Source organism: Salvelinus fontinalis, chromosome 21 (assembly GCF_029448725.1).
Source record: "Salvelinus fontinalis isolate EN_2023a chromosome 21, ASM2944872v1, whole genome shotgun sequence".
Lineage (NCBI taxonomy): Eukaryota > Metazoa > Chordata > Actinopteri > Salmoniformes > Salmonidae > Salvelinus > Salvelinus fontinalis.
In genome coordinates this window covers 28,191,970-28,204,166 of record NC_074685.1, presented here as the reverse complement: position 1 = coordinate 28,204,166, position 12,197 = coordinate 28,191,970, and the positions used below count along the sequence as shown (strand labels likewise).

At 42.8% G+C, this 12,197-nt stretch overlaps 1 protein-coding gene across 1 annotated transcript; it reads left to right on the top strand.

The window, feature by feature from the left end:
• The first annotated feature begins 3,340 nt into the window (after positions 1 to 3,340).
• Positions 3,341 to 7,719, top strand: LOC129818533 (C-C motif chemokine 19-like). Its single transcript, XM_055874530.1, has 4 exons — positions 3,341 to 6,617; positions 6,890 to 7,010; positions 7,138 to 7,262; positions 7,423 to 7,719. The coding sequence occupies exons 1-4, from the start codon at positions 6,557 to 6,559 to the stop codon at positions 7,437 to 7,439; spliced, it is 324 nt and encodes a 107-aa protein (XP_055730505.1). The 5' UTR covers positions 3,341 to 6,556; the 3' UTR covers positions 7,440 to 7,719.
• The last annotated feature ends 4,478 nt before the right edge of the window (positions 7,720 to 12,197 follow it).

Genomic DNA, 12,197 nt, shown 5'->3' with positions numbered 1-12,197 from the left:
CCCCCAACCTAAAGAAACACTGACCTTGATGAAAGCCCCCAACCTAAAGAAACACTGACCTTGATGAAAGCCCCCAACCTAAAGAAACACTGACCTTGATGAAAGCCCCCAACCTAAAGAAACACTTACCTTGATTGAAAGCCCCCAACCTAAAGAAACACTTACCTTGATGAAAGCCCCCAACCTAAAGAAACACTGACCTTGATGAAAGCCCCCAAACTAAAGAAACACTTACCTTGATGAAAGCCCCCAACCTAAAGAAACACTGACCTTGATGAAAGCCCCCAACCTAAAGAAACACTGACCTTGATGAAAGCCCCCAACCTAAAGAAACACTGACCTTGATGAAAGCCCCCGACCTAAAGAAACACTGACCTTGATGAAAGCCCCCAACCTAAAGAAACACTTACCTTGATGAAAGCCCCCGACCTAAAGAAACACTTACCTTGATGAAAGCCCCCAACCCAAAGAAACACTTACCTTGAAGAAAGCCCCCAACCTAAAGAAACACTGACCTTGATGAAAGCCCTCAACCTAAAGAAACACTTACCTTGATGAACCCCCAACCTAAAGAAACACTGACCTTGATGAAAGCCCCCAACCTAAAGAAACACTGACCTTGATGAAAGCCCCCGACCTAAAGAAACACTTACCTTGATGAAAGCCCTCAACCTAAAGAAACACTGACCTTGATGAAAGCCCCCGACCTAAAGAAACACTGACCTTGATGAAAGCCCCCAACCTAAAGAAACACTGACCTTGATGAAAGCCCCCAACCTAAAGAAACACTGACCTTGATGAAAGCCCCCAACCTAAAGAAACACTGACCTTGATGAAAGCCCCCAACTTAAAGAAACACTGACCTTGATGAAAGCCCCCAACCTAAAGAAACACTTACCTTGATGAAAGTCCCCAACCTAAAGAAATAGAAAATGTCTTTCTTCTGGAACCAAGTTACATGTTTCTCAGTACACAAACACGCACACAAAAACAAGCCATATCGTGGGGTGCTGGGCCCAATCAGGTCTTTGACACATTCACCCACTTCCCTGCTGAAAGATCAGCTACAGAATGTTGTCACCATTGTAACAGGCTGTAATCAAGCCCTGGTCTCCAGCATGGGAACAGAAGAGGAATACCTGGTGCAGTAGTCTCAGGTTGGACTACTCCAAGTCATCTTGGTTCTGACACACACAAACCCATTTAAATACCTCTCACACCCTACAATAACCTGTGGATCAAAAGAGAACCTTCATAAATCAGCAGAACGTTAATAACCTATTTATTGACTCTTTGCGTAGTGTCCTGTACTACTTAGTTTGAAGTGAGAGACCTTCGGTTATTCATGACGCAGTACTTAATTTATAACACATACATTAATGCCTTGTATCATATGATGCTGTTCTGACTATAAAGTCAGACACCTTTGGTCATAACACATACAAAAAGGTTTAATGATGTACACACATGTATTTACATTTAGGAAATCATAGATAAAAGCTAAACAAATAAAGACATGTTTAAACCATACATTTCCTTTAATTTGTATTTTTTCGTAAACAATACAAATAAATAAATACAAAAAGTTTCAAAAAGTCAAGCAATGCAATAACATTGAATATTACACAGAGCTGTGAATAGTGTAGCTTTATCCTGAGCTGGCGGACAAATAGTTATTGCTTTTCTGCCTGCTGGAGGTACTGCATGTTGGTTCCAACCTTAAAAGTAACAACAAAGAAAGCTAGCAGGTCTGTTAGGAAATGCCTTTTGTCACACCCTCTGGATAAGTGCATTTCTGTGGTGTGCCAGAAACTCTAAATGGGGAGATGAGAAACTCCATTCGATTCATATTATTATATTCCTCTTTCCTTTACAAATCTCATGACATGTCTATGAGACGTGGCCTTATCTAAGGGGAATTTTATTTAGCTGAGCCTGCAAGCTAGCTTAATTTCGGCTAGCTTGCAATTGCTTTTAAGTCACCGAAATTATTAGAAATAACAATTGAGGTAAGTACAGTATGTAATCTAACTCAAACTAATTTAAATTACAATAAATAAAGGTTAAGTTACTTGTTTTTCGCTGTCCTGTGGTACCACAAGTGGGAATTTCATTTTTGAACTCACATGACCAGCAACACTATAAAAGTACTTCTGGGTCACGGAATTTCAGAAATGTTCTAAATAAAAGTCCCCAACAAATAGTAGAAAACTGTCAATAACCTGTATTTATGATATATGAAAATAATTGTCTAAACATGAACAATAATTCACGTGTTCATATTTTTTATTTTTTTTCCCAAGATCACATTAATGCCCCCAATTCGAATCACTGTGTATGGAATACATTTTGGCTTATAGCCGGTAGCTGTGCATGGGTAAAATAACTGGAGAAGACAACCCAGTAAAAAAGCCATGTAACAACCTATGTTGTGATATTTGTGTTGTTTGCTCTATAACCCATTCGTTCATACGCCACGTTATATACAATAAGGCTGTGACAGCATACAGACAACAGTCACACCGTGGCGGAATAAATTAAACTACATCACAAAACCGGAGAGAAGCATCTGTCCGGTGAAGAGCAAGAACTATACTGGGTGCTTTAATAAAAGTATTGTAGGGAATACTCAGTAAGGTGTGTAGAATGTATATATGGTGTAATGTCATGGGGCTCTGAATAATACGGAGTGTTGCTGAATATGGAATACATAATCATCACGTGGCTTACTGAGCTACAGAAAACCGCTAACCAAACAACAGCATGTTCACTGAATTAAAGGGATAGTACACCCGAAAATGTAAGTTTTCTTAGATTTTTCCCAGACTTCAAAAGTCATCCAATTATGTGGTCTAGGCATTGTTAGCAAGCAGCATACCACCCTGCATCCCACTGCTAGCTTGCCTCCCAATCTGGCCCTCATACTGTACCATCACGGCCATCTAATCATCCCCGGCTTCCAATTGGCTCATTCCTCTCCAGGTCATTGCTTTGTAAATGAGAATGTGTTCTCAGTCAACTTACCTGGCAAAATAAGGGTAAAAATCCAATGTTGTTTTTCTTCTAAAAAAGTTTGAAAAAAGGTGAAAAATGGAAACAGATTTTAAAAGGCCCTACCGATGTTTTTTGCTGTGCATGACTGCACTTTAGAGTGTGCATTTTTGGGGCGGTTGAGGTCAGGTCCAATATTGTCTGTGCACCCAAAAGGGAAAGAGGTCGGGCCATCCTAGAAATGTTTGAGTAAGGGGCCTCCCGGGTGGCGCAGTGGTCTAGGGCACTGCATCGCAGTGCTAACTGCGCCACCAGAGTCTCTGGGTTCGCGCCCAGGCTCTGTCGCAGCCGGCCGCGACCGGGAGGTCCGTGGGGCGACGCACAATTGGCATAGCGTCGTCCGGGGTAGGGAGGGTTTGGCCGGTAGGGATATCCTTGTCTCATCGCGCTCCAGCGACTCCTGTGGCAGGTCGGGCGCAGTGCGCGCCAACCAAGGGGGCCAGGTACACGGTGTTTCCTCCGACACATTGGTGCGGCTGGCTTCCGGGTTGGAGGCGCGCTGTGTTAAGAAGCAGTACGGCTGGTTAGGTTGTGCTTCGGAGGACGCATGGCTTTCGACCTTCGTCTCTCCCGAGCCCGTACGGGAGTTGTAGCGATGAGACAAGGTAGTAATTACTAGCGATTGGATACCACGAAAATTGGGGAGAAAATGGGATAAAAAAAAATAAAATAAAAAAGAAATGTTTGAGTAATATAATATAAACAATTTAGAAGCTTTAATCGAAAGGGACTTACAGTCAGTCATGTGTGAATATATTTTTAAGTATGGGTGTTCCTGGGACTCAAACACACTATTCTAGCGTTGCAATGCTCTACGAAGATGCATGACAGGGTTATAAATGCTTTGTGAAGCCTCAATATAATATGATTTATAAGGCCTTTAAAGCACAGGTTTATGTCACATTTGACATGGGTGGTTATGCCACATTTATGAACCCTTTACAAAGCATGACATATGGTTAAAGATGATTTGTAACACATGTATGTAGTGTTTATGAAGGCTTTATGATGACTTTATGAGCTGCACTTCATTTAAAGCAGCATCGAAGTTGGTCTGTCAGTCACACTAGTCATTGCTAGTCACAGTCATTACAACAGAATAGCTCTGCTCAAGGAAGTTAGGGTTGAAATGTGTTGCTAATTGAGACATGAAACAATGTCCAATTTTTAAAAAACAGAACAAAGGGATGCTGAAAAAACTGTTTTTCCAAATTTCTGGCACTCCCACCTGAAGAGAGAAGTCCATGTGCAGCCCATTTCCATTGCTTGGTTCAGGCTGTGAGGTAGGAGTTGATACATTCTGTCGATTCAAGGTTACATCAGCAGTTTCCATGGCACTGTGAGAGGTTGGGAATCCCCTGCTGACTGCCTGACGAATTTCTGGGAATTGTAGCTATTGACCCTTAGTCATGGTGACACTTGCCATAGGGCCAAGCAGCCTTCCACAACTCCCTGGCTCTCCTTTACCACCCAGTAGAAGATTAACATCCTAATCATGTACAAATATGCAGTGCCACTATCATAGCCTTTCCTTGAACACAAGGTTAATTACTAGAGATTACATGACTAACACTGTCAGAGTATAAAGGAATAGCTGTGCGAAATAAGTGCAATATCCATTGTTAAACAGTCTCATACTGCTTATTTTAGAAACTAGGATGGTTTTCGTACGACATTGTTTCTTGTGAAAAGAGGTGCACATAGCGTGTCATTGTTGGTCTTATGTTATCTGTCAGGGATCCCTGTGGAATGACTTCCCAAAAACCAAGTGTTCTTGGAACTGTTACAGTGAATTTCTGCTTGGCTTCTGGCCAAAAACAAGAGATACCATTACACATACAACCCTCTTAGTACTGGCTAGTTGTTTGTTGACTGGACAACTACATAACTCTGTAGTGACAGTGGCATCGGCAGGCCAGCTCCAACTTTACGGTTGACATGAGGCGAGCATGGGGCAAATTACTCACCTACGGATGACCGCCACAGTCTATTAGGATTTGACTGCTGCAAGGGGTTGTTAATTGTTAAGGTACTAAACATTCATGGCCTATGAAACAGGAGAACATGAGAACAGTCACTGGCACCGTCATCCTCCATTTGGCATCATCATCAGGTCTCTGTAGCTCCAGCCGTTGGTAATTACATGTCTCTGTCACAGCAGAACAAAGTACTGATTGACAATCCCCTTGCCGCCACTGGAGGACTGCCATCTATTGTGCCATGCCTTACTTACCTGCAGAATCTATATCTTTCATGCCAGGACATTATCAAGGGCTCTCTTTCCCGGAATAGGCTTACCCAACAAAGATCCCAGCATAGATCTGGCAGGCGTTGAATAGAGTTATGTGAAACTGGTAAGAATTGACATAATGTGGTGTTTATGTGACATGACACTTTAAAGAGACTTCACAGTGATTAGATAATCATTCCTAATAACCGATCTGAACAAGTTTTACGAGATACAAGTTTGAACAAGCAAGTTTATTAGGACTCTGATGGGTTTAGTTATGTGTCAGATAACAAAATGGGAAAACGGCAGTGCCAGTCCTATGTTCTGCAGCTTATTTCGTTACGAGCTACTGGTCCATTTTGTGTGCAGAGATGTTCTAAACAACGTAAGAGATTTAATGATAAGTACTTTGTATTGAGAAGCCATATTGTCTACCCTTTTGATAAAACGCATTGTAAAACGAGTTGTTCTAATCACTGGGTTTGGAAGGAGAAGGCTGCCTCTGGCTTGATCCATCATAGAGACTGGGTGGCATATAATAGCAAAACGAGCTGGAAGGGAGACACATTTAGCTCAACGCAGGATCAAAGTAAACACTAAGCCTTCGTCTCTCTTCATGCCTCATCAGTCTTCATAAGCGTTTCAGCCTAGACCTGACACGGGGTTAGTAAGACAACCACTGGAATGTACAGTTTATGCTACAGTGTATTTGAGAAGGTTCCACACAATTCATATCTGGGAGACAGGTAAGGGCAGACAAACACATCATAGAGGTAGCCTGCCTCAGACGTGTCTGTCCCCTCTGTCACACAGTAAAACACATACATAAAAGAAAGAATACTGACTTACAGTAACAGCCCCCCTCCTACATACACACAAACAGCCACAAACCAACACACGTTGACACAAGCCACACACCCACGCACAGGACTGAGGCCATCCTCTATTATCAGTTCTCATATGTTGCTTATCTCCCCATCAATGGTGAAAATGATTTACAGACATTATTGCCTGGAGGCGTAACTGCAGTGAAAGTATTCTTAAACTCAGAAGAAAGCGCTGGCAGAGCCTCTATTTAGTTTTCTTTAAAAAGGTGAGAGGTCAAGGGGCGTACTGAGCTGAAGCATGGTTTACGGGAAATGGGTGCGTGACTTGAGGACAGTGAAAGTGAAAGGAGTTCTACGGTGAGGATATAAAGCTGTGCCTGAACCACAGTAGTCCATTGATCTGCAGATCCTTGTCTAACGCATTAAGACAGAGCACAACTGAGACAGGATGTCTTTACGGGTGGCTGCACTTCTTCTGTTGGCATCAGTCCTCTGGAGCCATGTAGCAGGTGAGATCCTCTTATTTTCTACTGCAGAGTTGCTGTTATTACTACTTTTGCTGCAAGTTGGCGTCATAGTAACTACTCTAATAACGTCTTAGTAACATGATGCTGTGCCTTGATCACTAGTCGTTATCATCATCTGTAGAACTGTAAACACGCTCTTCCTCTTCTCAAGAGAATATTGACATTTAATTTGAGTAGAACGGTATATGCACACAGAAGGGATACACAGAGGGTATAATCTAACCTGCTGTGTGTTTGTGTGTGTGTCCCTTCAGCAAGCACAGATCAGGCATTGGACTGCTGCTTGACAACGACCGATACCAAGCTTCCCCACAGAGTGGTGAAATCATACAGTATCCAGACAGTCAGTGGAGGATGTCGGATAGCTGCCACTGTGTAAGCAACATTATACCTTCTACAGACTGAATTGAACCCATCACCCTAACCACAAGTGAATGTTTTCTGCCTGTGTGTGACTGCATTGATGCAATGTGTCTGATCTGCCATTTACTTCTGACAACAGGTTTGTCACGAAGAAGAATCATAGACTGTGTGCTCCTCCTGCCACCAAGAACAACTGGGTGGCCAAACTCATCAAGCAACTGAAGAGGAAATCGCATAAGGGAAAGGCCAGAAAAGGGAAGAATGGTGAGCTTCTATGTAAAACTATGATGCAATTCAATAAACAATTCTATTAATGACACAAATAGTCAGTCATGGTGCTCATCTATGTTCTTCCTTTAACAGTGAGGTTTCCCAACCTGTCTCTGTATTAACCTGTTACTCTATGTGCTTTATTTCTCATCAGGCAAGAGAAGACACTGAAAGGCACTGATATGGGTGATCCTTAAACCTCGGAGCTCCAGTATACGTCCTTTGAGAAGATTCAATATTTAAAATATTTTGTGAATGGGACTGAAAGTTAGTTCTCATTTTAAGGTGGATGGCACTGTGATACCGTTGAATTATTTTTGACCAACACTGTGTCATGTGTCGTGTATTGCAGAACATTATTGTCAAAATGTTGCTCACAGTTACTATAAGCTTGATTTTATATTGTATAACTCATTTTATGTAAATAAATAACTGTTTATTTTTTTAAGAAACATTGCATTTTTCATCTTGGTATCAATGATTTAATAATTTCATTCAGTCAAATCCGAAGTCTTATATTATTGGGAAAAGGTTAAATTTCCAAGTTATCATATCAAATCAAATGTTATTGGTCACACACACATGGTTAGCAGATGTTATTGCGAGTGTAGAGAAATGCTTGTGCTTCTAGTTCCAACAGTGCAGCAATATATAACATGTAATCTAACAATTCCACAACTACCTCATACACACAAAAGTAAAGGAATGGAATAAGAATATATACATATAAATATATGGATGAGCATTGACAGAGGGGCATAGGCAAGATGCAGTAGATGGTATAAAATACAGTATGTACATATGAGATGAGTAATGCAGATATGTAAACATTATTAAAGTAGCATTATTAAAGTGACTAGTGATACATTTATTAAAATGGCCAATGATTTCAAGTCTGTATGTAGGCAGCAGACTTTCTGTGTTTGTGATGGCTGTATAAGTCTGTTGGCCTTGAGATAGAAGCTGTTTTTCAGTCTCTCGATCCCAGCTTTGATACACCTGTACTGACCTCGCCTTCTGGATGATAGCGGGGTGAACAGGCAGTGGCTCGGGTGGTTGTTGTCCTTGATTATCTTTTTGGCCTTCCTGTGATATTGGTTGCTGTAGGTGTCCTGGAGGGCAGGTAGTTTGCCCCCGGTGATGCGTTGTGCAGACCGCACCACCCTCTGGAAAACCTGTGGGCGGTGCAGTTGCCATACCAGGCAGTGATGCAGCCCGACAGGATGCTCTCAATTGTGCATCTGTAAAAGTTTGTGAGGGTTTTAGGTGACAAAACTAATTTCTTCAGCCTCCTGAGGTTGAAGAGGCGCTGTTGCGCCTTCTTCACCACACTGTCTGTGTGGACCATTTCAGTTTGTCTGTGATGTGTACGCCGAGGAACCTAAAACTTTCCACCTTCTCCACTGCTGTCCCGTCGATGTGGATAGGGGGCTGCTCCCTCTGTTGTTTCCTGAAGTCCACGATCATCTCCTTTGTTTTGTTGACGTTGAATGAGTGGTTGTTTTGCTTACACCACACTCCGGGTGCCCTCATCTCCTCCCTGTAGGCTGTCTCGTCGTTGTTGGTAATCAAGCCTACTACTGTTGTGTTGTCTGCAAACTTGATGATTGAGTTGGAGGCACATGAAGCGGGCGGATCCGCGAGCGGAGCGGGGTCTACGTCCTGCACCGGAGCCGCAACAGAGGCTAGATGCCCACCCGGACCCTCCCCTATAGAGTCAGGTTTTGTGGCCGGAGTCCGGGGGGGGGGGGGTACTGTCACGCCCTGACCTTAGAGATCCTTTATTCTCTATTTTGGTTAGGTCGGGGTGTGACAGGATGGGCATTCTAGTTTCTTTATTTCTAGGTTGGCTTGGTATGGTTCCCAATCAGAGGCTATCGTTGGCTATCGTCTATCGTTGTCTCTGATTGTGGATCATATTTAGGCAGCCTTTTCCCACCTGTTTGTTGTGGGATCTTGTTTGTGTGTAGTTGCCTTGAGCACTGCATAGCTTCACGTTCGTTTTGTTCTTTATTGTTTTTTGCCGGTTCACGTAATAAAGATGATGAACCCAAACCATGCTGCATTTTGGTCTGATTCTTACAACAACGATCGTGACAATTGGGACATCAGCTTCATGTCTCCCTGTAACTCACCATCTAATGGCTCATGAGAATGTGACATCTCTATATTCATGGAAGCCCCATGTAGGTGAAGTTTCGTCAGGCTACTCCTCTAAATCCCAGCTTCACACCCAGACCTGTCAGACTAATGTGGGAACATACTAACTCCCTCAGATTGACAGTTGAAGTTGAAACAACCAGTCTGTTCTGTCAGGGATGTGACAGATCCTGGGCTGTATTCATATTCCTATCAAGTTTCAATCTACTATCCATATATAATGTGTTTCTAGTATTTGTAACCCATGCTGTATGAAAAATACCTCAAATGGGATGTGCCACTGAAAGTCATTTATACAGACATTAGATGAGGACAGTTCATTGCAGCGGCAGATTGTCTCCATTTTTTGATACAGGGTCAATTTGGCTGATTTGAGCAGAATCAACAGTCATGAAGAGGTGATGGTCAAAATGCGTCATCTTCTGGTAATTTATGAAGATGAGGTGAGGCAGAGCATGTTTTGTAAATTAGATTCATTTCCCCTTTTGCTCCACAGGAAATATGTTCCTGCTGTGTGGATGGCTACAGGGTAATGGAATAGAATTACAAAGTCATTTTTCTGCATACAAACAATATTTAGTGCTGGGGATACTTTGAATATGACCTTAGAGATTCACATGAATCATTTTCGGTGGAGTTGATTGATATCAAAAGCTGTCTAATGCTAATGTTATACTACAGAAAGAGTAGCACACATACATAGGATCCCACACACCAGACAGATCCTGATTTCTTTTGGATATGATATTTTCCCAGCTGGCGGGTAATCATCTGAGTCGGTCTCTTCTGTCCCTGGACTGAGACTGATTTCTCTCTCCACTGGGGCTACTGCAAAGATAAAGAACTTGGACAACACACACACGACACACACGACACACACGACACACACACACACACACACACACACACACACACACACACACACACACACACACACACACACACACACACACACACACACACACACACACACACACACACACATCCCAGATGTCCCAGAATCCTCCATTGCCTGCAGCCCTGAACGCACCGATTACAGTCATACACTCTATGATATGAGAGAACATTCAGCTTTCTCAACACGGTAAATTGCTTTCTCAGCAAGGATGAGGATGTTACTGTAGTTTTCTTCACCAACATTGAGGATATCTGGGGAATGCTTTTCATTCATTCTAAAATATAAACAGTTTTTACATCTAAGCACTTTTTGGTTTAGCCTTCATCAATTTGGCAGCAGTGGAACCGGAAAGGGCTTGTGTACGAAAATAAAGTTCGCATCTGTCTCTTGCTGCTCTATTTTCTTTCCCTTCAATTTATTCCCTTTGATAGTCACTTTGTGTCAGTCTCATGCACTGCACCCTGTTTCTGGTCCTCCCAGTGTTCAATCCCACTGGTAACTGTTACACTCTGCAATCACACACCCATTCAGCAGCCTCTTACTCTGCCTCTCTGCCTCTCACACGGGAATGGTGTTCTTCTCTCTCCCCATCTCTTTCTCTGTCTGTCTCTATCTCTCTATCAGTCTCTCTGCCTCTTTCTGTCTACCTTTCACTCTCTGTGCTCCCCTCAGCAGTACACTCACGTGGGCACTTCACAGAGCTGCTCCCGCCCTTCTCAACCCATTGCCACTTTGAGGATGAGAGAGAGAGGGGCTGTGATAATATCTCTTTTCTTTCAGTTCCCCCGGAGCAGAGCTCTCACAGTGCACTGAAAGAGGATGGGGGGTGTGTGTGTGTGTGTTTGGGATGGGGCAGTGGGACTGATTTGGCTGAAGGAACACAGGCTAATAGATGGAGCCAGTGGGCTACTCCTTACACTCCTCTAACCTCCAACCTCTGTTCACTAATGCACCATCTACCCAAATCGTGCAGGGTAATCACTGGGTCTGCCTGGGAGAAACTATGGGAGGCTTTTTATCAGTGTGTTGCAAGAGCAGACTTTGTTGGAGAAGCTACAGTATACTATTTTCTTGCATGAATATTGAGCCTGTTTTTGTATTTATACTTGAGATATAATGTATCAAGGATTATCTATTATATTGACAAGATACTGGACTGTCTGCTCTAACAATGGGAGTACATTTCCTCAAAGGCTGAAGGCAGGCTGGAGGAGGGGGGAACAGGCGGGAATATTCTAGCCAATGAGAGGGAAGATACACGTGAACAACAGGCACTACGATATAAAATATTTTTTCTCAAAGTTGCCAGGAAGCCACGTCCGCTTATATCAGTACATTCATAGCAACCAAAACATTACGAAACGTCTATTTCAATTAGCAAATTACCAGAAAGGGTGGGTACGCTAGTATTTGAATTGTTTAGGGTTTTTTGTATGTCTAGGGTTTTTGTAGGTCTAGGTGATTTGTATGTCTATGGTGGCCTGATATGGTTCCAATCAGAGGCAGCTGTTTATCGTTGTCTCTGATTGGGGATCATATTTAGGTAGCCATTTCCCTTTGGTGTTTGTGGGATCTTGTCTATGTGTAGTTGCCTGTCAGCACTCGTTTGTATAGCTTCACGTTTCGTTTTGTTATTTTGTTAGTTTGTTCAGTGTTCATTCTTTTAATAAATAAGAATGTACGCATACCACGCTGCGTCTTGGTCCGAACCTTATAACGAACGTGACAGAAGATCCCACCATAAAAAGACCAAGCAGCGTGTTCAAGAGGAGTGGACATCCTGGGCCCAGGAGAAAGATGAGTGGAGGACATCCTGGACCTGGGAGGAGGTAATGGCAGGGGACAAGACCCTGCCATGGAAGCAGGTGGAG